This window comes from Pelodiscus sinensis, chromosome 32 (genome assembly GCF_049634645.1).
Source record: "Pelodiscus sinensis isolate JC-2024 chromosome 32, ASM4963464v1, whole genome shotgun sequence".
Lineage (NCBI taxonomy): Eukaryota > Metazoa > Chordata > Testudines > Trionychidae > Pelodiscus > Pelodiscus sinensis.
In genome coordinates this window covers 12,344,530-12,372,147 of record NC_134742.1, presented here as the reverse complement: position 1 = coordinate 12,372,147, position 27,618 = coordinate 12,344,530, and the positions used below count along the sequence as shown (strand labels likewise).

The 27,618-nt window shown below is 49.4% G+C and overlaps 1 protein-coding gene and 1 long non-coding RNA gene across 3 annotated transcripts in view; one reads left to right on the top strand and one right to left on the bottom strand.

Moving 5' to 3' along the window:
- The first annotated feature begins 14,451 nt into the window (after positions 1-14,451).
- On the top strand, positions 14,452-21,611 carry LOC142823206 (uncharacterized). The gene is made up of 3 exons (XR_012898501.1): positions 14,452-14,553; positions 16,979-17,149; positions 21,505-21,611. It is a non-coding gene; the product is annotated as an uncharacterized LOC142823206 (long non-coding RNA).
- Positions 21,612-24,698: 3,087 nt separating this feature from the next.
- Positions 24,699-27,618, bottom strand: part of LOC102463843 (C-type lectin domain family 2 member B-like) — a 56,988-nt gene continuing 54,068 nt past the window's right edge. For both annotated transcript variants that reach the window (XM_075913827.1, XM_075913828.1), the window contains one exon: positions 24,699-26,720. In XM_075913827.1, coding sequence (XP_075769942.1) covers positions 26,561-26,720 — 160 coding nt within the window. In that variant the 3' untranslated portion in view covers positions 24,699-26,560. The remainder of the gene's footprint in view (positions 26,721-27,618) is intronic.

Sequence of the window (27,618 nt, the reverse complement as noted above, 5' to 3'; positions counted from 1 at the left end):
TAGCTTGTGCAGCCAGCTCCTTGACTGGAAGGCCCTCCCTTGCGATCTGAACCCCACCTCAGATCGCTGTTACTCTGCGTCCGCGCTCGATTTCCACTCTTGGGGGTGAAAACTAGCGTTCCCTGTAAGCTGTGACCATGGGGAGCCACTCAGCAGAGATCCAAATGCTGCCCAAGCGGATTAGCAGGACACCCACAGCTTCTCCTGGTGGTGCACATCCGCCCATGTCTCCGTGCGCATAATACAATTATTCTGCACGCTGATGGAAAAATTCCACACAAGGAGGAAAAAGGTTAGAGAACATTGGTGAAGACTGCGTGTTGAAAAAAAAATAGTTTTCACATCCGCAGATGTGGTTGCGGCTATCTACAGCTCATTTTTGTGAGTATGGATGACGATACAAATTTTGTACCTAGAACCCTGCAAATTTGCAGCTCTCTGCTTTATAGCTGCGGGCATCCATCAATGTGAATATCAGCAGCTCATTTGTGTGTGTACACATGTGGATACACATTTTGTATCTGCACAGGGCTCTCCCCCTAACCCCACAACTGTCTTTTTTTATCTTGCGACTGTAGAGGAATGAACAGGCCAGTCCACCTTGAATAATCCTATTCGGTGTCTGCTAACTATGCTACTTATGGGCAATCAAATGGCAGATGAAATTCAATGTTGAGAAATGCCGAATGGAAAATGTAATCCCAAGTATACATATCAAATGGTAGGGGCTAAATCAGCTGTTACCGCTCAGGACAGAGAGATCTTGGAGTCACTGTGGGTAGCTCCCCGAAAATATCCACTCCATGCTGTCAAAAAAGCAAACAGACTGTCAAGAATCATTAGGAAAGAAATAGAGGATAAGACAGAAAATATCTTATTGCTATTATATACATTAATGGATGTGGCATGCGGATCTGGTCACTTTCTTTATCAATGAAAGAGAGATATGCACAGTGGTTGCTCCCTCAGGGTATGTCTACACTAGCCCCCTAGTTCGAACTAGGGAGGTTAATGTTGGCATCTGAAATTGCAAATCACGCCTGGGATTTAAATATCCCGTGTTTGATTTGCATGATCCCAGCTGGTCGCCATTTTTTAAATGTACAAGCCCAGACTACCTGCCTGCATCTACACGTGGCAGGGAAATGGGCATTCAAAATAAAGTCCTAACTCGAACTACCTGTTATTCCTCCTGCAAAGCCCGTTTCCCTGCCGCGTGTAGACATGGGCAGGTAGTCCGGGCTTGTAAATTTCAAAAATGGCAACCGGCCGGGATCATGCAAATCAAGCGTGGAATATTTAAATCCCGGGCTTGATTTGCAATTTTGAATGCCTACATTAGCCTCCCTAGTTCGAACTAGGGTGCTAGTGTAGACATACCCTCAGGTAATAATGATTTACACTGGCACTGGAAAAGGTTAAGAACAAAAAGGATGAGGAGTATGGAACGGCTTCCTTATGAGAAGAGATTAAAAAATCAGGGACTTTTCAGCTCGGAAAAGAGACAATGAAGTGGAGAAAAGTCTATAACAGCATGCCTGGTGTAGAAAGTAAACAAGGCAGTGTTATTTACTTCCTCTCATAACACCAGGACTAGGAGACCCCCAAATGAAATTAAGAAGCAGGTGGCTCCAAACAAACAAAAGGCAGTAATTCTTCACACAGCCTATAGTCAACCTGTGGAACTCCCTGTCGTTGGAAGTTGTGAAGACCAAGACTCTTCAGAGTTCCAGAACAAAGCCTCCATCTTATCCTCCAGGCTTGATTTCTTCAACCTACGGGGATGGCTTCGCATTTCTGAGGCACTTTGAGCGTCAAGGCGAGGCAGGAAGCCCCCTTTGATCGCTAAGCGCTGTGGTACGTGGGTAGTGTTAATATTTAGCAGGGCATCCAGGAGATTGTATCAGCATGTCAACAGGGGTGTGAAGCAGGAAGCGGTGGGTGTCTCGTAGTAACTGACTAATGCTGTCCTTTTGCTTCCCTGGCACTTAACACGCACCCACCTGTTGGTCTGGGCCAGCTGTTCGCGCTTGTCTTAGCATCCTACAATCAGAAGGGACCGTGTTTGTGTGTGGGAGGGTCCTACCCCAGTGTCTCCTAACCTTGTCAGGCACCCATCCCCCTTTCAGGAGTCTAATTTGTCTTGTGCACCCCCCGCCCCCTCCGCAAGTGACTCCTCGCTTACGAATGACGCGCTGACAAAATCAGACGAAAAAAAACACAGGAAAGTGTCACAACCACCAGTGCTGAAAAATTGCCGCCTTTCTCGTTTTTACTCTCGTTTTGCGACAGGGGGTGGGGGCAAAAGGAGCCCTTGCTCCCGGGCCTGGTGGTGGCTCCTTAGAATCGCCGTCAAAGCACTGGAGTGCTGCACTAAGCGCTCCCAGGGGGGTGGGCCCTCGGGGCTGGAAGGGGTCCCAGTTCCACCCTCTGAGAGGCACTGAGGGCTGACTGCCCTGACTCCGCCTCTTCTGCCTGAGGCCCCGCCTCTTTCCTGGCACAGGGGTGGGGCTCCGCGGTGGCTGTCGGCCCCACTGTATATAATCCACGATCTATTTGAGAGAGTTTTTCTCTCTCTCCGTCTGTGTGTTTCTCTGTTGATCCGTAGAATTCCTAAACAGAGCTAGAATCACCAAATCTACTGTGTCGCTTCCTCTGATCATCACTTACAGCCGGGCCAGGGTTGGGTTGTGCCAGGACAATGGGACATGCCTGGCATGAGACTGTTTCTCATTCAGCCAAACAGGAAAGAGGCAGAATCGCCAGGCAGGTGAAAAGGGGTATCTGGGGGTACCCCCTATCTGGGACTGCTCCCGCCCTGAGCCTTCCACCCCCTGGGAGCCCTTTAGGGAGGGCAGGGGGGCAGACTGATGCTCCCGCCGTCCCTCTAATTGGTCTGGGAATGTTGATTCCTGTTCGTCATTAAGGAAAGAGGGGAAGTTGCCCCGTTTGCTGCATTCCTCGCTCTGTCTGCACCCCTCTCCGACTTGCACCCCTCTCCGGCTGTGCCCGCTGGAGCTGCCACGGTCAGGGAGAGGCGTTTCTCACCTGGCCCCCAAGCTGCTGCAGTGTCAGAGACCTACGGTTCTGTCTCCATGGGGTGGCCTGCAAACTGGCCCTCCTCCCCAGCCCCACTCCCGGAGCAATGATTCACATGAAGAATATAAAAAATTAATTTAAGCAACACTGGGAAAATCTTCTAGTAATAATTAATAATGTAATTCTCTGGCAGTGAAGCCTAGTGGGAAGACACTTGGGATCCATTTCCTGGTCGGCAGGTAAAGGTTCCAGGCCCACTGAATGTGGAATCCTATCACTCAAATATGAAGGATTTTTTAAGCAATAATGACCAATCTTTCCTTCTTTCAGAGCATATCGGAGACACGTTCTCTAGCACTACAGAAAGCAAATGGTAGGGATGGAAAGGTGCGTTCTTTATCAAAAATCAGCAAGATACAAAATTCATGAAGGCACATCACCTCAGGCTGCGTCTAGACTTCAAGCTTCTTTTGGAGAAAGATTTTCCGGAAGAGATCTTTCAAAAAAACTTCTTCCCAAAGAGAGCGTCCCCACTGCCAAAGCGCATCGAAAAAGCCACCTGCTTTTTCGACAGAGTGTCCACACTGAATGGACGCTCTCTCGCAAGTAAGCTGTGATTGCTATGGATGGAACGGCCACCAGGGCACCTGTGCTTTTCCCTCTTTCTCCTTCTTTCAGAAAAAACTCCCTCTTCCCGTCTACACACGCCTTTTTCCAAAAAAGGCTTCTTCCTCATAGAAAGAGGTTTACCCATGTCGGAAAAAACCCTCAATTCTTTCGATTTTTTTTTCCTCGAACGAACGTCATTGCCATGTGCACGTAAGTGAAGGGTTTTCGGAAAAGCAGCCGTTTTTTCCTAAACAACTCTGCAGTGTAGACATACCCATAATTTCCTTAAAGCAGGTGTGCCTAGACGACAGGGTTTTGTCGACAAAAGTGGATTTTGGTCGACAAAACTATAGGTGCGTCTACACTACCGCCGCGTTCTGTCAAGTTTTGTCGAGGGTGGTAAACCTCGTTTTACGAGGAAGAACGCCTTTTGTCGACAGAGTTCTGTTGAAAAAAGGCGCTATTGCCTTCATGCTGTGCTTTTTCAAAAGAGAGCGTCTACACTGTCTTTCGAAAAAGCGGCTTGCTTTTTTGACAGAACTGGTTGAAGTCTAGATGCTCTTTTTCGACAGAGGCTTTGTCGACAGAATCTGTCGATGCACTGCTTCCGCCATGCACTGAAGAGGCGTGAGGTATTCATCGCCAAGAGGTGCGACTCGCCACTCTCCGCCTTCACCGCCCAACAATCCTGTGTCCGGCATTAAAACCTTCTCAGGAAACGGGTTCCAAGAAAGTTGGCGTTTTCGTCTAGCCCGGACGGTCAGCTGGCAGCATTTGCCATGATGAAGAGCAGGCAGCAGGACTGGAAGATAAAAGGAAAATTGCTCTCAGGGCTTGTCTACACCTTGGAATAATGCGCCCGTACGGGCATGTGAAGCCCGTGAACGTGTGACATGCTAAGTTGTCCCCGCAGGCCCTGCTGGTGCACACTAAAGTTCCGGAGTGTGTTGTGACCTTGCACTGGCTACATTCGAATGCACTAGCAGGGGCGACACATGGGGGGGGCCCCCACACACCATGGGGCAGATAGGACTACAGGCCGGCAGCCGGAGGAGCCAGAGTCCTCGCTGCAGGACTCTGGCCTCCCACACTCACCGGTGGAGGTGGGGGAAGTGGAGCAATGTGGCCCCAGCTTGCTCTATGCTCCCAGTTGCTCGGGAGAGGGGGTGGTACTGCCCCGGGACCCACCAACGGGAGGGATGCTGCCAGGAAAGCAGAGTGAGCAGGGGTCTTGTTGCTCTGATTCCCCTGTGGGTGAGTTTGGGGGGTCAGCCCCCCACCACTTCCAATGACAGGTGCCTGGCCCCAGCATTCCCCCTGGCTGCATTGCTCAAGGGAGGAGGAGGAGGGAAGAGGCGGAGCCAGGGCAGGGAAGAGGAGGGGAGAGGGCAGAGCTGAAGTGGGGAGGCAGCAGAACAGAGCGGGAAGTGGGGAGTAGCGAGGCCTGGAGGTGGAGGGGGGTTGTCCCAGCCATTGCTGAAGCTGGGGGGGGGGGTGTCATGTGGCTGGTGCTCCCCCCCCTACACCCCAGTTCTCCTTCTCCCGTTGCTCCTGCACACTAGAAACCGTTAATGTGCACCAGGCTGGTCTACACAGATCAGTCGGTGTGTGACCCGTTAGTATGCTGTAGAAATCACACACACACACACCGTAACGTGCATTGTTGCACCGTACAGACAAGCCCACGGTGTTATTTAGATCTAGGCGGCGATCCTCACACCTGACCAGTGGCCAATCTGAAATACTTCAAAGGGGTCTCGTTGGGCCTCAGACCCAAAGGGGTTACAGCCTGGCCTCTCAGAATTCACGCGCCACTTTTGAAAGTCATTACTACGTGGCGTGTGTTTTTCGAAAGAGTCTCAAACAACGTAGGCGCCGCCCGTCCCAAGGCATTTCAACACGGTGTTTGCTCCCCGAGAGAGATGAGCAACGTTTTTCGAGTGTCATATGTTTTGGTGAAAACGATGCTCCTCCAGATTCAACAGAAAGATGTTCTGAAACCTTGCATGTCAAATTTCAACACATTATTTCCATCAACGCCCACCTGTGCCCAACTCCGAAAATACTTTGTTTCGATGGTTTTTAAATGAATCATTGCGATGTTTTGTTTTCAAAGGGCTTTTTGGTAGAACGAGTTTTTTCAGTGTTATAAAAATAATTCAAAAATCCATTGAAATAGTTTAATATCCAACCATTTGTTTAAAATATTATTATTTGGAACTGCTCTTGCAGCAAAGACTTGGCTGTCCACTAAGCTCTAGTCGTAGGTCACTGGCCAGGTCTACACTGGGGGAGACATTTGATTTAAGATACACAACGCCAGCTAAGGAGTCAACGTAACTCCTAGAGAATTTCTGGGGAAGCCCCATCTGCAGGAGATCAAAGGGAGAAACTCTCTCATTGACTTCCCTTACTCTTCGAGACACCTTCAGAGCTTGATTTAGTGGGTCCTTGCTAGACCTGGTAAATCAAACCCCAGAAGATCAATCTCCGGAGCGTTAATCTTTCGAGTAAATATAGACAAAGCCTCAGGGGACGACTTCATAAAGTTCTAGGCAGTGCTTAATTTGCAAGAAACAGTGTCATGGGCTAAAGCATTTTTTTTTTTACATCCATAATGGATGCAACAAGGCCAAAGGAGACATGGCTATGAACTACCAAGCCTAGAAGTGCCCATCCGGGAATCAGCTCTGGAACAGATTTTAGGATCATTTTTGTCCTGTGATCAATTTTTTGATTCATTTTTTTCTTCCACCTCACAGAAACAACTCTTTCTTTGAAGTGGGGGAAGCATCATTAAGTAAGACACAGGAAGCCATTCTTTTGTTCTACTCTGCACTGATTAGGCCTCAGTTGGAGTCTTGTGTCCAGTTCTGGGCACCGCATTTCAGGAAAGACGTGGAAAACTGGAGAAAGTCCAGAGAAGCGCAACAAGAATGAACATGACCTAGAAGGGAAGACTGAAAGAATTGGGTTTGTTTAGTTTAGAAAAGAGAAGACTAAGAACGGACACGATAGCAGTTTTAAAGTACCTAAAAGGGTGTTCCAAGAAAGAAGGGGGAAAAAATATTCTCCTTAATGTCTGAGGACAGAACAAGAAGCAATGGGCTTAAACTGCAGCAAGGGAGATTGAGGTTGGACATTAGGAAAAACTTCCCAACTGTCAGGGTGGTTAAACACTGGGTCTGTGTCTAGACTGGCCAGTTTTTCTGGAAAATCAGCCGCTTTTCCGGAAAAACTTGCCAGCTGTCTACACTGGCCGCTTGAATTTCCGCAAAAGCACTGACTTTCTACTGTAAGAAAGTCCGCTTTTTGCGGAAATACTTTGCTGCTCCCATTCAGGCAAAAGTCCTTTTCCGCCAAAGTTTTGCGCAAAAGGGCCAGTGTAGACAGCTCAGATTTGTTTTCTGCAAAAAAGCTCAGATCGCGAAAATGGCAATCGGGGCTTTTTTGCGGAAAAGCGCGTCTAGATTGGCCACGGACGCTTTTCCGCAAAAAGTGCCAATCTAGACGCTCTTTTCCGAAAATGCTTTTAACGGAAAACTTTTCCGTTAAAAGCATTTCCGGAAAATTGTGTCAGTCTAGTTGTAGCCTGGAATAAATTTCTGGGGGAGGTTTAGGAATCTCCATCTCTGGAGATATTTAAGAGCAGGTTGTACAGACATCTATCAGGGATGGTCTAGACCAGGGGTCTCCAAACTTTTCAGCCCGAGGGCCGCATTAACTATCAAACAGCAGTTCGGGGGCCGACTACACACTTGAGGTCCAAATAAAAAACAATCAAAACATGGATGTTGTTTTTAATTATTTATTTAATATTATTTTATTCAGTTATTATTTAATAACACATTCATACACTACACATGAACACCTGTATTAGTGTGAATGGTGAAATTGTTTCCTGGATGCCAAAATAGCAGACATTTCTGGCTTTAGATTTGTTGTCCCTAACATCAACAGTGACCTGAGATTATCATCGGACAAGTTTGTTCTCAAATTGTTCTTCACGTATTTCATTCTTGAAAATGTTTGTTCACACAGGTATGTTGTTCCAAAGATTGAAAGGTACCTTGATGCAAAAGTTTTGACATTAGGAAAGTCTTCCTTGGGCAAAAACTGGTAAAAACCCACCAGTCCTATTTTGAACTTGTCCCTAAGGAGGTCATTTGCTTGCAACTCAATGACTTCCAGCTGCAGTTCATCTGGGCAACTGGCCACATCTGCTTCAAATGGGTTTTGAAACAATCTCACTTCTTCTGCCTTTGAATCCAAAAAGGTCTCCACGGGCCGGATGAGAGGGCCTCGCGGGCCGCATCCGGCTCCCGGGCCGTAGTTTGGAGACCCCTGGTCTAGACAGTATTTGGTCCTGCCGTGAGGGCAGGGGGCTGGACTCGATGCCCTCTCGAGGTCCCTTCCAGCTCTAGTGTTCTAGGACTCTGTGATTCACTTGTTTTACAGAGTTGAGAGGCCCGGTTTAAAAGCGGCTGCGTCTCGCTTTCTCTTGCCCTTCCTGTTTGCCCATCTTCTGAGCTTCCTGTGTGGTGTCAGTCACAAGCCTGGAGGTGCTGTGGTGAGTTCTGTGGGCTTCAGCCCTAAATCAGACCGGCCCTAGGACAGAGATACTTTCACAGTCTGCTTTTCAGTGTGTGATTACAGAAAAACTCCGGCGAGCTTTGGAGGCAGAGCGATACCTGGGGGCGAATGTCTGATGGACACAGGAGAACCCCAAACCTCTGTCTCAAGGAGAGACCCCAAGGCAGAGGTCCTGAAATTGCAGGGGGTGCAGAGGAACATTCCAGGGTTTTTGGAGGGGTGTAGCCCAGCTCCCACAGCCGCACACCTGGCCCCGCCCCCTAGCCTTGGCTCTGTTTTTAGCCCCGCCTACAGCTCGCTTATCCCGCCCACATTTTCTCCCACTTGGGGAGCTATGTCCTGGGGGAGGGGGGGTTTCAAACAGGAGTGAAGGGGGTGGTGCTTGCTGCTCTACGGGCCAATTTAAAACAGCTTCATGACATATGGAGGAGAGGGTACAGAGAAGAGCGACAAGAATGATGAAAGGTCTAGAGAACATGACCTATGAAGCCAGGCTTCATGAACTGGGCTTGTTTAGTTTGGAAAAAAGAAGATTAAGGGGGGACATGATAGCGGTTTTCAAATATCTAAAAGGGTGTCACAAGGAGGAAGAAGAAAATTTGTTCCTCTTGGTTTCTGAGGACAGGACAAGGAGTAATGGGCTTAAAGTGCAGCAGGGGAGGTTTAGATTGGACATTAGGAAAAAATTCCTAACTGTCAGGGTGGTCAAATATTGGAATAAATTGCCAAGGGAGGTGGTGGAATCTCCCTCTCTGGAGATATTTAAGAACAGGTTAGATAGACATCTGTCAGGGATGGTGTAGACGGAGCTTGATCCTGCCTTGAGGGCAGGGGGCTGGACTCGATGACCTCTCGAGGTCCCTTCCAGTCCTATGATTCTATGATTCTATGATATAGAGTAGCCATGCGGGAATTTTCTGCTTTTTGTTCCACTAAGGAGCGGGGAGAGGGGGACATCTCCCTGAGGGTATGTCTACACTACAGCAGGACAGGTAAATCCAGTTTCAGCTCACGCCCTCTGATCCAGCCCACTGAAAGTGGAGTAATCACTGGGCCCAGAAATGTAGCCTAATTCCTCCTTAGCTGTCAAAAAAAGTTCTTACAAATGTCTCAGTCTCGTGTAACACCACGGACGGGAGAAAGATAAGCAAGGGAAATGGAAAAGCGAAATTAGTCCGAGCAAAAGGGCCTCCCGATATAACTCAAGCAGCGAGTTCAGCGCCTGCCGAATAAACAGGGCTCCGGGTCTGTCACAGATGTTGTGGGAGCCACAGATTTCATGGTTTCCTGTGACCTCAGAAGCAGCCAGGGTGTTTGAGCCCAGCCCCCAATCCAGCCGGAGGCAACTGGTGAAGGAGGAGTCACGGGGCTATAGGCCGGGTGTCCTCCTCCCAGCCTGGGGAAAGACCGGAACAACCCCCTCAGTTCCAGGCTCCACCCCCTCAGATTTGCTCCGCCCCCGTTTCAGCTCTTCCCCACCTTCTCCTTGACTCTCCCCGGCCCTCGCTCCATCCTCGCCCTGCCCCATGTCTTCCCTCTACGGAGGTGGCCTGGGGGACTAGCAAGATTGAGGTGGGGAGAAGCCAGGCGACCCCAGTTTGATTTTTTTACCCCAGTGGTTGCCTGGCTTCCTGCCAGGAAGTATGCAAACCGCCCCGCCCCTGTCTCCAAGCAACGCAATGTCTGAGAGAGCAAACCATCCTCACACCCCATAGTTCTAGGCCTGGTATTGATTGACCATACTCAGAGAGGCTACTACAAACTCTCAGTAACCCTAGCAACAGAGAGACCACTTCCTGTTCGACTCCGCTATTCCACTTCATACTGTGATGTTAACAGTGGACGAAGGAAAAGACACCGCCCGAGCGAGATAGGAACCCCGCTCTCCTTCCCAAAGGGGCCTTGTTGCTAGTCATTGGGACAGAGCGGGCAGCTTTTCCAAAGTGATTGAGGAGCCTAAAGATGCGGCATTGGGCCGCGTGACCGTTTGAGACCGAACCAGCACTTCCTCCGTCGCACGACCACTCCCTCTGCAGCCAGACAGGGCGAGCGAGTGGCTGATCATTTGCCTGTTCTCATCATTTTCTGGGCAAGCTCGGAAGATGCAGGATGATGAAGGCTATTGTGACAGACCAGGCCGTGTCTGGGCACAGCTTAGGGCGTCCGCTCAGGGCGAGTTGCTCAAATCCGGGGCTCTTTACAGTCCCCCTGACTGGCGACCTCTCCACACAGGCCACAAACCAGTCTCACAGAGCGCTTCAGCTGCCTGCCTGAAGCCTCCTGAGCAAAACCCCTCCGACACCCCAGCAATATCCGTGCCCCAGATGGCCCCGGGCCTATACACAGGTGGGGGGTCCTAGCACCCAATCCCACCTACCCCGAACAAGTTCTGTCCGGTTCCAAGAAACCAGCCACAGATCCCTGGTCAATTTACCCTCTGACAGACCAGGCCGTGTCTGGGCACAGCTTAGGGCGTCCGCTCAGGGCGAGTTGCTCAAATCCGGGGCTCTTTACAGTCCCCCTGACTGGCGACCTCTCCACACAGGCCACAAACCAGTCTCACAGAGCGCTTCAGCTGCCTGCCTGAAGCCTCCCGAGCAAAACCCCTCCGACACCCCAGCAATATCCGTGCCCCAGATGGCCCCGGGCCTATACACAGGTGGGGGGTCCTAGCACCCAATCCCACCTACCCCGAACAAGTTCTGTCCGGTTCCAAGAAACCAGCCACAGATCCCTGGTCAATTTACCCTCTGGACCTTACCCACAAATCACGCTGGGCCAATCCTTTAGAATCTATATCTAAAGGTTTATTATCACAAGAAAGAAAAGCACGAGAGTAAGGTTATTAAAGTACAGTACGTTACATGCACCGAATCTCCCAGTCCTCGATGCAGGCTCTAGCAGAGATGTTGCAGCTGCTGGTTTAAAAGTTCTTATTGCACATCCTGCAATCAGGATGGGTTCACAGGTCTTCCGGGCTCTTCAATCCCTGCAATGCTGCCTCTGGGATGAAGTGCTGAGCTGAGAACAAAATGGCATCGACCACATGGCCTCTTTATACTCCTTCCTGGCCTCTTCTAGTCTGCAGCAAGTCACCTGGTCAGAGGCCAATCTCTATGTTTCCTGCTGGCTGCCCTCAGGTGACAAATCCCATTCTTTGGGTGTGTCCATAGCCCATTGAGAACCATTGTTCCACAGGGCTTTGCTACTCAGCCTGTCCATAGCCATGCTTAACCACATTCACAGAAATATTCAGCTTCCACACAGATTACAGATTCCTACCTACACACACAGACATTATACACTCACATAAATAGTGTACATAAGATCAACAAACAATAATCTCCTATTCAATACCCCACATGGCTCCCCCCACACCAATTTCTGGGGCCAACACCCCCACCTAGGGGTGCAGCAGCGATCTGGCTGCTTCCCTCCAATTCAGCAACGTGACAGCTACACGGTATTAAACCTCCAACCCCGGGAGAAAACCGCCATGTGCTGGACCCCAGGAAGGCTCCAAGGTAGGGATATTAGAAAGTCTCGAGGAGAGAATGAGTGACGAGCACAGATGTTGAGTGCTATTATCCAGACTGGCTTTTTTTGGACCCTATGACCAGGCCTTCCCCGTTCCTGTTCAGAAAATAATATTTGGACTTGACAGATTCATTTTTCATTGGGTGTGTCTACACAAGAAAATTATTTCAAAATACAGGCAGTCCCCGAGTTATGCGGATCCGACTTATGTCAGATCCGCAGTTACGAACGGGGCTTTTCTCGCCCCGGAGGACACGGGTGGCAGGACTGCCCAGACGCACTGCGGTCCCACAGCCCGAGTCCTCCGGGGCGAGAAAAGCTGCTCCGCGTCTCCCTGGTCTGCTGGGGCTCCCCCCCAGCAGACCAGGGAGATGCGGAGCAAAGATGCGGAGGATGCGGGCGGTACCGTGGCACGTCTGGGTGGTCCCACCGCCCAAGTCTCCCTGGTCTGCTGGGGGGGGGCAGAGCTAGTGCGCCCTCCCCCCCCCCCAGCAGACCAGGCTTTTCTCGCCGCCAATGCCTGGGGTAGAGCAGCTGGGGCGCTGCCGGGTTGGTCCCGCAGCGCGGCTCCTCGGCGCTACTGGACCAACCCGGCAGCACCCCAGCTGCTCTGCCTCAGGCGTCCTGATTCAGCCGCTGCTGGTCAGTTTCAGTAGCAGCTGAATCTGGATGCCAGTTCCGACTTACATACAAATTCAACTTAAGAACAAACCTACAGTTCCTATCTTGTACGTAACCTGGGGACTGCCTGTAACTAAATTCGACTTAATAACTCCTGATTAAGTTGTTACAAAATCCAAGTTGCAGGTTCCCACTACAAAGAAGCCTCCAAATGAGTCCAAGGCAGGCTCTGTTAATGTAGACACACTACCTGGACTTAGAGCTCCAGGAAGTACCGGGGAGTAATTCATTTGATCTGTTCTGGGAAGTTGTTATTTTGAAATTAGCGTTATTCCCCGCGGAAAGCATGAGTACAGATTTTGAAATAAGAGGCCTGTCATTTCGAAATAACGGGCTTTGTTATAAATTCAACTTAAGGGGGTTCTTTCGAAATGGCGCCCAGGGCTAAGAGATATAGACACCCAAATCCCATCAAAATCAATGGGATTTGGACATTTAATTCCCAAAGGCTCAGGCTTTCAAAGCTGCTTATTTTGGGGGCTGGCTGGACAACACAATTTCTATAGTTTTAATTCTCCACATTTGTTTTAATTCTGCAGCAGAACAAAAATTAAATCCTTCTCTATAGCAAAGATTTGAGCCGGGTTTTCCACAAAGCCGGTGAACCTCACCTGAACCTCATTTAGCTTTGACGAAACTGACGAACTCCAATGTTCGCTCTCATCTTTTCCATCCATGTGGCATGTGCCAATGTGCACCGCCTGTAAAAGCACAAAACCCTAGCTATGGGTACCTTGCTAATCAGTGGGGCAGCATTTGAATCTCTATTGAGTAGCCACACATGTACCCAGCTTACAGGGAATGCTGAGACACTTCCATAATAAATGTTGATCCATCAGCATTTCCCGACAGAGACTTTATGAGGACAGGTTTCCAAACGGCTGAGCACGAGCTTCCATTTTGATCCTTCAGTGCAATGCCAACGTGATTCTAGGGGCCATACACAGGAGAATATTGGGTAGGTGAACGAGGGAGGGATTTTAACCTCTGTATTCGGCGCTGGTGCAACTATTGCTAGAACACTGTGTCCAATTCTGGTATCTACAATTCAAGAAGGATCTGAATTAATGGGAGAGGTTTCGGAAGGCAGGTGCTCCGTGCTTTCTGAAAATCAGGCCCCTTTAAGGTCTCTACATTTGGGTACCCCGTAACCCAAGACTGCCCATGACACTGTACTGTGAATATCCCAGGCAGGGTTGAACTGTCAGTTTGTAGCCCATCTACTATATATTTGAGAGAATTTAAATTTAATTAGAATTAATTTAAATTTTAATTTCTCTCCGTCTGTCTGTGTGTTTGGCTGTTTGTTCAAGAACGTAAGAACTAGAATCACCAAATCTGGCAGGCAACTTCCTCTGACCATAACGTAAAGCAAGGTCAGGACTTGGTTGGGCCAGGACAAAGGGGTGTGCTTCGAATGGGATTGCTTCTCAGAAAACAATGGGTGAAAGGGTCTGATTGGGGGGCACCTGTTTGGGATTGCCCCAGCTCGGATCCTACCACTCTGCAGGTGTTGGGGGGGGATGAAATTCCAACCCCCCCATGATTCATACAGGAACAATGGTGGTTGTTCCTCTTTGTCAGGGAGTGAGGGGAAAGTGCTTGGTTTGCTGCATTCCTCACTCTGGCTGAGGAGCGTGGGGGGTAGACGAATTTGGACCCACTAGAGCTACAGCAGCCATAGAGAAGCGCATCTCACTGGCCCCAAGCTATTGCAGTGACCGAGGGCTGGAACTGTCCTCTCTCCCTGGGGCAGCTTGCAAACTGCCCCCCTCCTCTCCAGCCCCACCCCAGAGCGATGATTTAAATGAAGTTTGGGCACTTGCATTTTCTTTTCCAAAAAATAAACGGAGATAAGGACTCGAGCAACGCCAGGTCAGCCTTCTAGCTACACATATTATTGAACTAACCCTTTCTAAAGACACAGCATGAGACTGTATTTCGACAGGCAAAAATCAGATTGAAGCCTCTCCCCGAACATTGTGTTTTTGACAGATTCTCCTTCGAGTTCGCAGCGCTACAAACTCCTGCTAGGAATTCTGGGGGCTGTTTGCAGCATTCTGACATTAGCCGTGATCCGTCTGTCTGTGCAGGGTAAGTGTGTGGATCCTGTTTGTTCTGGAAGTACACAAGTTGTGAAGTTTCTAATGCCATAGAAATTCACCGTAGATGTTGTCTACTCATTGACTAGGAATTCTCAAGCTTTTTCACAACACAGTCCACATCTAAAGGTCCAGCTACATGCACACTCCTTTCAGGGATGTAAACAGGCTGACCAGATGTCCTGATTTTATCAGACTGCCCTGATATAAGAGATCAGAGAGGTAGCCATGTTAGTCTGAATCTGCAAAAGCGGCGAGGAGTCCTGTGGCACCTTACAGACTAACAGAAGTGTTGGAGCATCAGCTTTCGTGGGCAAAGACCCACTTTGGCATGACATGCATCTGACAAAGTGGGTCTTTGCCCACGAAAGCTGATGCTCCAACACTTCTGTTAGTCTATAAGGTGCCACCGGACTCCTCGCCGCTTTTGCTGATATAAGAGACTTTCTCTTAAATACACAACTAAGATACATGTTAACATGCTATTATAGTTATATCGCAGTCTGTTACATGCTCACAAAGAGAAAACAGTTTCTTGCCACTTTAACCAGAAAGGACACTCTCTAAATGACTTAGCCACCTGCATTCTGCTACAAAGACCTTTTACATCTGCACTTGAAAGGGAATCCTCTGAACTGTCATTCATGTTAAAATTCGACACTTACCAACAAGGACTTAACAAGTCTTTGAACTTTCTCACCCATTACCAAGACAGTTTCCCCAATTATCACCTGTAATACCATTAACTCACAAACATCCCACTCTCCCCACCTCTAATATCATCAATTCACAGACACTTACCTTCCTTCCTCCCCCTTCCCACCCCCCCGCATCCCCCTTCTGTTCTGCAATGTGATTTGTCCTTTTCATATTTGTTCATTTTTTTAAATTGTATCCTTTGGTATATATGGTTGTGACTACTTTCTTCCACTATTTGATCTGAGGAAGTGGGTCTGGCCCACGAAAGCTCATCATCTAATAAACCATCTTGTTAGTCTTTAAAGTGCTACATTGTCCTGCATTTTGCTTCAACTACCCCAGACTAACACGGCTACATTTCTATCACTAGTCTGTTACATGTTTGCCATTGAACACTGTGTTTAATCTTCATGAAAATGTTTTGACTTCTCAAAATGCCTTCTTCGTTTAGCACATTGTAATCTTCTGGCCTTATCAAAAACAACTGGTGGGGTGGTTCAGAAGAGAACTTTTGCTCAGAATTTCCATTTTGGGGAGAAATCAAAATTGCAACTTTTCATTCCAGATTGGAACAAAAACCAATTCCATTTTTTGACTGACTCTCCAGAGACGTAACCCCAAATCGGGCCCAACATTGAGAGTTTGCGCCACTTGTCAGTAGTTGACTGGTTGCTTCATGCCTCCAGGGCAAAGTGTTAGGGTGTGTCTACACTACACCCTGAGCCTGAAATAAGATACGCAAATAGGCGCTACACAAATTGTGTATCTTATTTCAATTCTATTTCGAAAGGGGGATATTTTGAAATTTGGCGTCTCTACACAGCACCACATTTTGTACAAATAATGTACAATTTCGAGACATCCCTTATCCCTTGTGGAACGAGGTTTACGGGCATGCCAAAATAGTAGGTCCGCTCTATTTCACAATAGGAGATGCATTCAAAAGATGCAGGGTAGCTATTTTGGGATATCTCTGGTATCCTGAAATAGATTTGGGGTATGTCTACACTACCACCGTAGTTCGAACTAGGGTGGTTAATGTAGGCATTCGAAGTTGCAAATGAAGCCCGGGGTTTAAATATTTGCAACTTCATTTGCAACTTCGGTTGCCTACATTAACCACCCTAGTTCGAACTAGGGTGGTAGCGTAGACATACCCTTGCAATGTAGACGTACCCTTTAGAAGAACACAGTCCAGTCTGAGCTTGGCTCCTGAAACTCAGGGCATCCGGTGGGCGGAGGGACTTCACCGCTGTCAAATATTGGTGCCCTTTGGCCCAAATAGTTTGCCACGATTCACAGCCTTACCGGGCTGTTGCCATCAGGAGAAATCAGCATGAAACAGGTCTAGTGCCAAGGTTGACTTCCTCTGAGCTATGGTCAGTGCCACCAAATCACGCCTGTCGCATCCATCCCCCTGCAACCAAAGTCCTTCCTGGAGCCTGCATCCATCACCTCCCTCACACACACACACCAAACTAGTCCTCACTCCACTCCTGCACCCCAACCCCCACATCTCCAGGCCCACTCCAGTGCCTGCTCCCCCAGCCGGAACCCTCACCTCAGCCTGGTGCAAGCGAATGAGGGTGGCCGGAGAGAGAGGAGACGGAGCGAGCCAGAGGAGGGCGGGGGAGGCCTTTGGGGAAGAGGCAGGGGACAGGGCACGGGGTTCATTTTTGTGCAGTTCGAGAGCTGGAGACTCTATTGCTGCTTGGCAGTTTTTCAGGGCTGCCCGCCACTGACGGCCCCCGCCGCAGCCTCATCGGTGCCCGGGAGCAGCAGTGTTACTCAGAGACAATCCCCAGCCTGCGAACCCGACAGGAGCCTGGAGGAGTTGATGTCTCTCCTGAACCAGAGCCTGTACTGTGTGGTCCACAGGCCTTCAACAGGTACTCACGGCCCACTGAGTCCGAGCCCCATGGCAGGTTCCATGCACCGCTTAGCTGGAGCGGGTCCAATGGGCCCGCTCAGGCCATGGCACCAGGCCCATGTTCGGAAGGGGCCCCGGATGGTTCTGCTTGCACCATGCTCTGACTCCGTGATCTGTTCCGGATGGGCCGGCCATGTGTCTACGCCCCCGGCATCCTCCTCCCTGTGCGTGGGCAGCATGAGGAGGCCGACACCTCAGCAGAGCAAGCGGGAAGCCTGTTAAAAAACAAGCAAGAGAAGCAGCAGAAGCCACCTGCCCACTGGCTCCTCCTTCTCCCCCTCCCACCTCTCAGCTCACCCGCCAGCTCCTCTCTGTCCCCTGGATGGATTCCAGGGCAGCTCCGGCTCCAAGCCGTCTCTCCTGCCCTCCAATGGGCCGCCTGGCTCTGGTGCAGAGGCCTTGCTGGTCTTGGCAGATGGGGAAGGCTGGGCAGGGGGAAGATGGGGTTTGGCTAAGCCATCACCAGCAAGCAGGTCCTGAGGGAACCCAACCCAGGTAGCCAGACCCCTCTTCTGGCCTGGCAGATCATGCTGCTCCCAAGGGGCCAATTGGAGGATTCCCTGCCCTGACACCAGCCCCGGTCATGCCTAGAGACACAGCCTCCTTCCCATAGGGCTGATGCGGTGGCAGGGCACGGGGAGTGTGTCTCTCAGGGTACGTCTAGACGACATGGCTCCGTCGACGGAGCCATGTAGATTTGTTGTTTTGGAAAAGGGAAATGAAGCCGCGATTTAAATGATCGCGGCTTCATTTACATTTACATGGCTGCCGCGCTGAGCCGACAAACAGCTGATCAGCTGTTTGTCGGCTCGCCGCTAGTCTGGACGTTCCCCCTGTCGACATCAAAGCACTTTATCGGCAGCCCCGGTAAACCTCATTCCATGATGGGCTTTGATGTCGACAAAGGGCTTTGATGTCGGCAGGGGGAACGTCCAGACTAGCGCGCGAGCCGACAAACAACTGATCAGCTGTTTGTCGGCTCAGCGCGGCAGCCATGTAAATGTAAATGAAGCCGCGGTCATTTAAATCGCGGCTTCATTTCCCTTTGCCTACAACCCTAATTTACATGCCTCTGCCAACAGAGGCATGTAGTCTAGACACAGCCTCAGAGAGGCGCTGGGCTGGGGGGGAGGGGACAAGGAGGGGAGGTTTGTGTGTTTTGGGGGGCTGAGCGGTGCGGGGGTTGTTGGTAGGGCACTGGGTGGGTCTGAGTGTGTTTGGGTGCTGGGCAGTGAGGCCCTGTGTGGTTGGGGGGAGCTATGGGGAAGGACACTGGGCAGTGGGGGTGGGGGGGGGTCTGTGTGTTGGGGCACTGGGGCAGAGTGGGGTGCAGGTCAGCTGCAGTGAACATCACAGCAGCCAGACTGAGTCAGACCAAAGGTCCATCTAGCCCAGTATCCTGTCTGCCGACAGTGGCCAGCACCAGGTGCCCCAGATGGAGGGGGGACAACAGGAATCCTCACGTGATCCCTCCCTTGTCACCCACCTCCAGAGAAACAGAGGCTGGGGTGACCATTCCTAGCCATCCCGGTGGAGCTGTGAGTGGGAGATGCTGAACAAGCATGGTGGAGGTGGGGCAGATCCTGGAGCCTGAATTCCTAGTCTGGTGGCATCCATGGAAGTGGGATGGGCTAGGGACAGACAAGTTTTTGGACAATGGTTGCTGGCCAATCAGCATCCACACCTCTCCGTGGGGATTGTGGGGCACAGTGACCTCCGGTGGTTAGACTGGGTAATTCTCATGGGGAGCAGGATTGCTGAAGGAGTAATTGATTGGTCCTTTCTAGGGTGGAGTCGAAAAACGGGTGGGAGACAGAAACATTAACAACAGTTCAAATCAAAACTGGGCATTTTTTTAAAAAAAATATTTAAATTAATTGAAAATATGGTGGCTGCATTTTGGGATAAGCAGACAGTGATGGTCAACCCAAAAAGGCAAATGTTCACTCTTTAGGTGTTTCCAACTTCTCATCAACTTCTGGGCGTGGGCCACAGCTAACTGGATTGAATTAATTAGCTGGTTCACACTGATCTTCCCCAGAGTGATGTGATGCTCTCATCTTTGTGTGCATGTATAAAGCCCTGCCAAATTGAACCTTCCAATGTTCCTGATGAAGTGGGCTCAAGCCCACGAAAGTTTATACCCACATAAAATTGTTAGCTTTTAAGGTGCCACAGGACTGCTCAGTGTTTTAACCTAAACCTATTATTTTATTTTATTTTATTTTAAGGTGCCTTCTGCCCTTTTCAAATTTATTTATTTCTATAATAGTGAAACTGGAAGTTGAAATATTGTTTCAAGATGAGGAGCTGAAACGAAACATGCTGAAATGAACCATTTAACCTTTTTTTTTTTCAGAAAAAATAAAAATTGGGCCCCAAACTATTTATTACATTCCATTCAAAATTACAATGCTTTTGAGTGCCAAAAAGTGCATTAGTTAGCAAATTTGCTATATGCTGATATTTTATTTTATTTTATTTTATTTTATTTTATTTTATTTTATCCCCAGCTCTAATTACCAAGACACTGTGTCTTAAAAATACTCGTATAATGGACTCCAACAAAGACTGTATTTAGTGACAGATATTATCAGACATTGAGGATCACAGTCCAGTGGTCTGTATGGCCTTCTCACCCAGCTCCAATTGATACCAGATAATACTATGAATCCCAAAGTCAGCCACCTCTCTCTCATACACAACAGCCTAAGCAGGGACCTCGGTAGTTCTCTGACCTGGGTTGGGTCACAGAAACTATATCTACACTGCAGGTTTTTTTGCAGAAGAGGATATGCAAATGACATGCTCATTTGCATATATTGTGCACTCATTTGCATATCCTTGCCCAGTCCTTTTTGTGGAAGAGGTTTTGCCATTAAAAAGCCCCAAGCAGATGGGGCCATTTGTCAGACAAACCCTCTTTTGCACAAGATCCTGTAACCCTTGATTTTTGAGGAACACGGGATCTTGCGCAAAACGGTTTTTGTCCAACAAATGGCCCTGTCTACATGGCGCTTTTTAACCACAAAAAGGATTGGAAAAAGATATGCAAATGACCGTGCATGATATGCAAATGAGTGCATCATTTGCATATCCTCTTCTGCAAAAAACCTGCAGTTGTAGACATAGCCAGAGGTCTGTCCTCTTGAGGCTGTCCTTTGGAGTGTTAATTGTACCACTGTGCCCGCTTACCCGCCCTCTGGTGCTCCCCACCTCCCTGTGCTGCTGGTCTCCTCCCGCCAAGGCGCAGGGTTGGGGTAACTTCCCCCTAGCAGAGTAAAACAGATGCTGGACCAGCTCAGCTCTGGGACTGACCATTCCCAAGGAACATTGTGTTGAACCAGCTTTTCTAGTGAAAAACGGTTGCAGAGGGAAACATTCTGACTGGTGCTCAATGTTAGACCTCGAGTCTAAAGGCTCCAGATGGTGTTAAGGCAAGTCCCCATCTCACTGGGATCCGTGCTTGCTCGGACCTGTGGTTAGCATGTTCAACAAGGCTCAGAAGGGTCTCTCCATGTCTCTCGCCAGGCGGCTTCAGCTGCAAACTCTGCCCCATCAACTGGCTGTCACACCGGGGAAAATGCTACTGGGTCTCTAAAGAGAACACCGGCTGGAACGCGAGCTGGGATGACTGCTCAGCCAAGGGCGCTCTCATGCTGGTGCTCCAGAACTGGGAGGAGATGGTAAAGTAAAACAGAAGGGGCTGGATGTGATGACTGGTTCTGTGGTACCTGCTGTGCAAGAGGGGAAGAAGATTTCTCTCCTAGGATGCTAATGCAGCGTAAGGGTGGGATCAGCGCCCACACACTTTGTGGGAGCACAGGGAGGGGAGAGCCAGGAGAGCTGCAGGGATGCAGAGCCTGGAACCTGTTCCCCCAACCCCGCCTCGGCTTATTCCTCCTCCTGCCTTGTATGCATGGATGCTCCTTCCCCACCAGGATACAAGCGTGGCGAATAGCAAGACGTGAGGCCGAGGGGCACATGAACCGCTCCGGGTGGGATTCCCCAAAGCAGGAAGGGAGCTGGCAGCATAACACAATGGGGTGAGCAGGGACATGTGCTCCTAATTCCCCTAGACACTTCACTGTGTCACCTAGCCCTGAGCCCTGCGTACATCAGCGCCCCCACTGGTGCTGCTGCCCTGTTGGGAGAAATGCTGGGGGGTTGTAACAGCAGAACCGAGTGTCGCTGAGCCCTACACACTCAGGCGCCTGTTTTGAGAACAGTGCGCCAGGTTGCCCAGCTGAAGCAAAGATTCTTAGAACGTTGGCAGGTGTCACTCACCCACCCCCTTTTCTCTTCACCCCCCAGGAGTTCCTGTACAACTTCTCGCAGGGCCAGTACCCCGCCTGGCTTGGGCTCAGGGTGACATCCCCAGAGAAAAACTGGACCTGGGTGGACAATTCCACGTGGAACCAAACTCTGTGAGTGATGCCTGGTGCTTCCTATTTCATATATATCTAGGGCTTGAACACATGGATCCGCAAAGCTCATCCAGGGGTGGGGAACCGACAGCCCAGGGATGGCTCTGGCCCAGCCTGGGTTTAGTCCTCCGTCCCCACACAGCCCTGTGGCCCCTCTGCTGACCCCCAGCACCTGCTCCCTGCTGCTGGATGGGGGAAGTCCCAAAACTCGCTGGGCAGAGTCAGGCAAACCTGAGCCAGGATCAGTTCCCAGTCTATGTCTAGCCGGGGCGGGCGGGCAAGCGCCACACACCGCTACTTCCCCTCCTGCTTCCCCCAGCTAGGGAACGTGTGGTGAAGCTTCTCCCACCACTACTCCGACCGGCTGTTCCAGTTTTATATTGTATTTTAGTTTGGGTTCAACTCTTGAGCAAAAAAAAAAAACAATTTGCTTAGCTCTCACAAGCCTCTGTCTAGCCCATGGTGTAGCCACCAGATGGCGACACAAAGCCACCTTAAACCCGGCTCCTGGAAGGATTCGCTCAAACTGGACGAGAAGGAAAAATTCGGTTCCTTTCACTGAATCTAGGTGCCCCTGATGTAATTGTGTCCTCTCCCCTGATTTTGGAAGAGTCACAGGGTTCTGATCTCAGCTCACCAACTTCCTTTCTCCTCTCAAACAGGTTCCCTGTTTCAGGCGCTGCTGACATGAACATGTGTGGGATGATCAAAGGCAATCGGATTCACTCTGAAACGTGCACTGCTGAATTCATATGGATTTGCCAGAAGGAAGCCGTGTCGCTATAGCGCCCTTAGAGACACTCATTCCTGCAACAGGCCAGTGCCCTGCCTTGTGTTGTGGTTTCTGGGCCACACGCCTGTGCCTGCGGAGACATGCGTGTGCATCCCCAGACCCGCCCTTTGCACGTGCAAATCAGGGAAATGCACGTGCAAGTGAGACTCAAGGGCAAAGGCGAAGCTGATGGACAAACGCACTGCACTGCTGACGCTGGTGTAGCAAGGACACCCCCCTTCTTCCTCCTGCGTCCCCTTCCTCCATCACTGACTCTCTGGCTGTGTCCTTTCCTTGCAGGGATGGCGGATTGGTAGAATTTTTGGTGATGCGCAGAATGAGTGTGGGTGCAGGAGGGGGTTTGGGTTGCAGGCTTTGGACTGGAGTTTGTGTGTGGGGTGCAGGATCTGGGCTGGGGGCAGTGATTGGGGTGCAGGAGGGGGAGGGGGTGCAGGTGCTAGGAGGGAGTTTGGGGGCAGAAGAGGATACAGGAGGAGCAGGTGGGGATGCAGGAAGGAATGAGGGGTGCAGCACTTACCTGGAGGGCTCCCACACATGACCTGCCCCCCTTCTGGCAGTGATCCTTAGCTGAGGAGGGCGGGGGTCTCCACGTGTCGCTGGCCACAGGCACTACCCCTACAGATCCTATTGGCCACATGGGAGCTCAGGGCAGGGCAGCATGTGGAGACACACACACACACACACACACACACACACACCCCACCCAGGGCCCACAAGGACAGGTCTGCAGTTGCTTCTTGGCATGGAAGCTGACCACAGTCCCTGAACTCTTTCAGGCGTGATGGCCTTTTCTGACCAAAAAGAAATCAGAAAATTGCTGGCCGCGAATCTGTGCTGCTCATATTTTTGTGATTGTTGCTTCCTCTCTAATTTCTCACCCCCTCTCTTCAATTCTCATTTTATTAAGCAATAATTGTATTATTGCCTTCATTTGTAATCATGGTTCAGAATAAATATATTCTAATGTTTTGTCAGGTTAGTCACAGGACGGACTTTTATGTAATTATTTCATTTTAAAAATATTTTACAAAAGGAAAGCAAGACATGTTCAAGGGAAAATTTGCTACAAATAGTGGCACCGTTTTCAAAAGAAATGATTTTAAATAAAAAAACGAAAAGATCATTTTTTACCACCTAAAAATCCCTCAAACTAACTCACGTTCCCAAAACATCGCCCAAATAAAAGTTTTTTAAAAGTACATCAGTGGATGTTACTGATCTGTCTGAGGCAAAGCAGGAGAAATTAACATTTAAAAACCACCAAGTCTTTAACTTGGTGTGTGGCATCATAAAGTCACAAATCAGCAAACAGACTTATTTTAGTGCATTTTATACCCTGCTGTACTGTGCATGGCCACCAGATGTCACTGTGCTCACAATGCAACACTTGCCTGTCTTAATATAAATGGGAAAATAGCCATGAAGTGGCATTAGGAGGGAAAATAAATTCAAGCTGCAACACAGAGCTGTGTGGGCTACAGCTCAAAACATTTTACACTTTTGAGAGCTGGACGTCTCATGTGGAGGAGGAGGATGGGAATGTGGTTGTGTCTCCAGGGGTGTGTCTAGACGACAGGGGGTTTTTCGAAAAAACTTTAACTGCATCTAGACTGCCACCCCATTCTTTTGAAAGTACATTGAAAGAACATGGCAGTTTTTTCGACTCCGGAAAACCTCATTCAACAAGGAATAATGACTTTTTTTGAAATTCATCTTTCGGGAAAAAAAAGGCACTATTGAATAGGGTTTCCAGGTGTCCAGTTTTGAACCGGGCAGTTCAGTATTTGAGCTTTCTGTTTAGGAAACAAATTGAGAATAAAATTGAGAATAAAAAGAATTAAATTGTCAGGCATGTAGAAGAACATAATTTGTTGGATAAAAGGCAACATGGTTTCTGTAAAGGGAAATCCTGTCTTACTAATCTATTAGGGTATGTCTACACTACCCCGCTATTTCGAACTAGCGGGGTAATGTAGGCATACCGCACTTGCAAATGAAGCCCGGGATTTGAATTTCCCGGGCTTCATTTGCATAAGCGGGGAGCCGCCATTTTTAAAACCCCGCTGGTTCGACCTCTCAAGGTGTACCGGTAGTTCGGAATAGGAATCCTAGTTCGAACTACCTAGTTCGAGCCCCGTGTAGCCGCGCTGCACGGGGTTCAAACCAGCGGGGTTTTAAAAATGGCGGCTCCCCGCTTAAGCAAATGAAGCCCGGGAAATTCAAATCCCGGGCTTCATTTGCAAGTGCAGTATGCCTACATTACCCTCCTAGTTCGAACTAGGAGGGTAGTGTAGACATACCCTTAGAGTTCTTTGAAGGGGGAATCCAGTAGATATAGTATATTTAGACTTTCAGAAAGCCTTTGACAAGGTCCCTCACCAAAGGTTCTTGCGTAAATTGCATTGCCATGGAATAAGAGGGAAGGTCCTTTCTTGGATTGAGAACTGGTTAAAAGACAGGAAACAAAGGGTAGGAATAAATGGTAAATTTTCAGAATGGAGAGGGGTAACTAGTGGTGTCCCCCAAGGGTCAGTCCTGTGACCAATCCTGTTCAACTTATTCATAAATGATCTGGAGAAAGGGGTAAGCAGTGAGGTGGTAAAGTTTGCGGATGATACTAAACTGTTTAAGATAGTCAAGACAGAAGCAGACTGTGAGGGACTCCAAAAATTTCTCACCAAGCTGAGTGATTGGGCAACAAAATGGCAAATGAAATTTAATGTGGATAAGTGTAAAGTAATGCACATCGGGAAAAATAACCCCAACTATACGTACAGTATGATGGGGGCTAATTTGGCTACGACAAATCAGGAAAGAGATCTTGGAGTTATCGTGGACAGTTCTCTGAAAACTTCCACACAGTGTGCAGCGGCGGTCAAAAAGGCAAATAGGATGCTAGGAATTATTAAGAAAGGGATAGAAAATAAGACACAGAATATCTTACTGCCCCTGCATAAAACTATGGTATGCCCACATCTGGAATACTGTGTACAGATGTGGTCTCCTCACCTCAAAAAAGATATTTTGGCCTTGGAAAGGGTTCAGAAAAGGACAACTAAAATGATTAGGGGTTTGGAACGGGTCCCATATGAAGAGAGGTTAAAGAGACTGGGACTTTTCAATTTAGAAAAGAGGAGGCTGAGGGGGGATAGGATAGAGGTCTATAAAATCATGAGTGGTGTGGAGAGGGCAAATAAAGAAGTTATTTATTATTTCCCATAATAGAAGAACTAGAGGACACCAAACAAAGTTAATGGGTAGCAGGTTTAAAACTAATAAAAGAAAGTTCTTCACACAGCGCGTAGTCAACCTGTGGAACTCCTTGCCAGAGGAGACTGTGAAGGCTAGGACTATAACAGAGTTTAAAGAGAAGCTAGAGAATGAGAATAAATTATGGCTATTAGCCAGGGGATAGAAATAGTGTCCGTGGCCTCTGTTTGTCAGAGGCTGGAGAGGGTTGGCAGGAGACAAATCGCTGGATCATTATCTTCGGTCCACCCTCTCTGGGGCACCTGGTGCTAGCCACTCTCAGCAGACAGGATGCTGGGCTGGATGGACTATTGGTCTGACCCAGTGTGGCCGTGCTTATGGATTTTAAGTCAGGACTCTGGTTTGCAGATTTCAAGGTCAGAAGGAACCACTGTGATCAGCGAGGCGTCCGGTGGCACAGTAAAGTTGACGACGGCTGTATTTCCGGAAAATCAATGTTTGCATCCACACTGCCAGTGAGTTCTTTGGATGGAAAATTCAAAGAACCGAGGGGTTTTTCCAATGGCAGTAAACCTCTTTCTACGAGGAAGAAGCCTTTTCCCAAAAAAGCTTTTTCGGAAAAAGGCACGTGTGGCTGCAGAAGAGGGAGTTCTTTCGGAAGATGAGGCCTCCAGAAACTAACACAGGTGCCCTGGTGGTCACTTTGTCCACAGTCGTCACAGTTTATATGTGAGAGAGCGTCCATTCATGCATCTGACGAAGTGGGTCTTTGCCCACGAAAGCTTACGCTCCAGTACATCCATTAGTCTGTAAGGCGCCACAGGACTTCTTGTTATTCATTCAGTGTGGACTTCTTTACTCTTCGAGCCCTGCACATGACCTCGGCGGTGGGCCAGCCGCACGGGATGCAAACAGGTTACCAGCCCCTCACGAGCCTCTCTCAGGGATGTTGTAGCTCCTGACTCCTCAGCATCACGCTTTGCTGGACTGTGTGGGCATCGGGCTTGCTGCAGACCCAGTTTCTCTCAGTGGTGCACCGCGAGGAGCTGATCGACTTGGCGCTGAGGTAGGCGCAGTCCCCTCCTCCTCTTATCAGCAGCCTGCAAGGAGAGAGCACGAAGCCGTCGTCAGCCCCACCAACAGGCCTTTCCTGCCACTGCCCGTCACTGAGGCAGGGGCTCCCCAAAGCTTTGTCAGCGTGACCCCCTTATAATGAATTATTTCCACCCAGGCAGCATGGAGGACGCCCGGCCTCCACACCGCACCTCGCGCCCGCTGGAGGCCCCCAGGATCAGCTTTGGAGCAGCTGTTCCGGGGTACGCAGGGTGCAGTGGGGGAGTATCCCGAAGAGGTGGGGGAGGGAGCAAAATAGGGTGAGGGAGGAAGAAGCAGAGTGGGGGGCTTTGAGGGAGAGAGAGGGTGGACTTGGGGCAGAGCAGGGATCTAGCATCCCCCTCCCCCTGGCTCAGATTAAGCCAGCTCCCATGATGCAGTATGGTTTCCAGTGCACTGAATGTACATGGAGGAAGGGTTGCCAGGTGTCCGGTACTTGCAGATTGTGTCAGGTAAAAAACCCGGAAAATACCAGAGATGTAAAATGTCCGGTATTTTCTGTTTTTCTCGGATGGAAGGTTGCTTGGGATATTCTTCCCCTGCCACCTCTGGTGGGGGTGGGGAGAGTGTGGGGATTTAAAGGCACAGTGACCTTTTTTTTTCTCAACAACTTTGGTGCCTTTTTTTTTTTTTTTTGCTGATCAACCAATTTTTTCTCTGTCATGTTCTGTATTTTTTGTGAAACTATCTGGCAACCCTACAAAGAGGACGCCATTTTGCTCTCCAAAATAGCCTTCGCCGCACAGCGCAGCCTCATCCACAGGGTGTGAAGCGAGGTCCAGTGGCAAGGAGGATGCCATTTTGGAGAAAAAAATGGCGTCCTCTGAGCATCGTGTGAGGAGACAACCGTGCGAGGTGACGCTGAGTGGTGCAAAGCAGGCACCG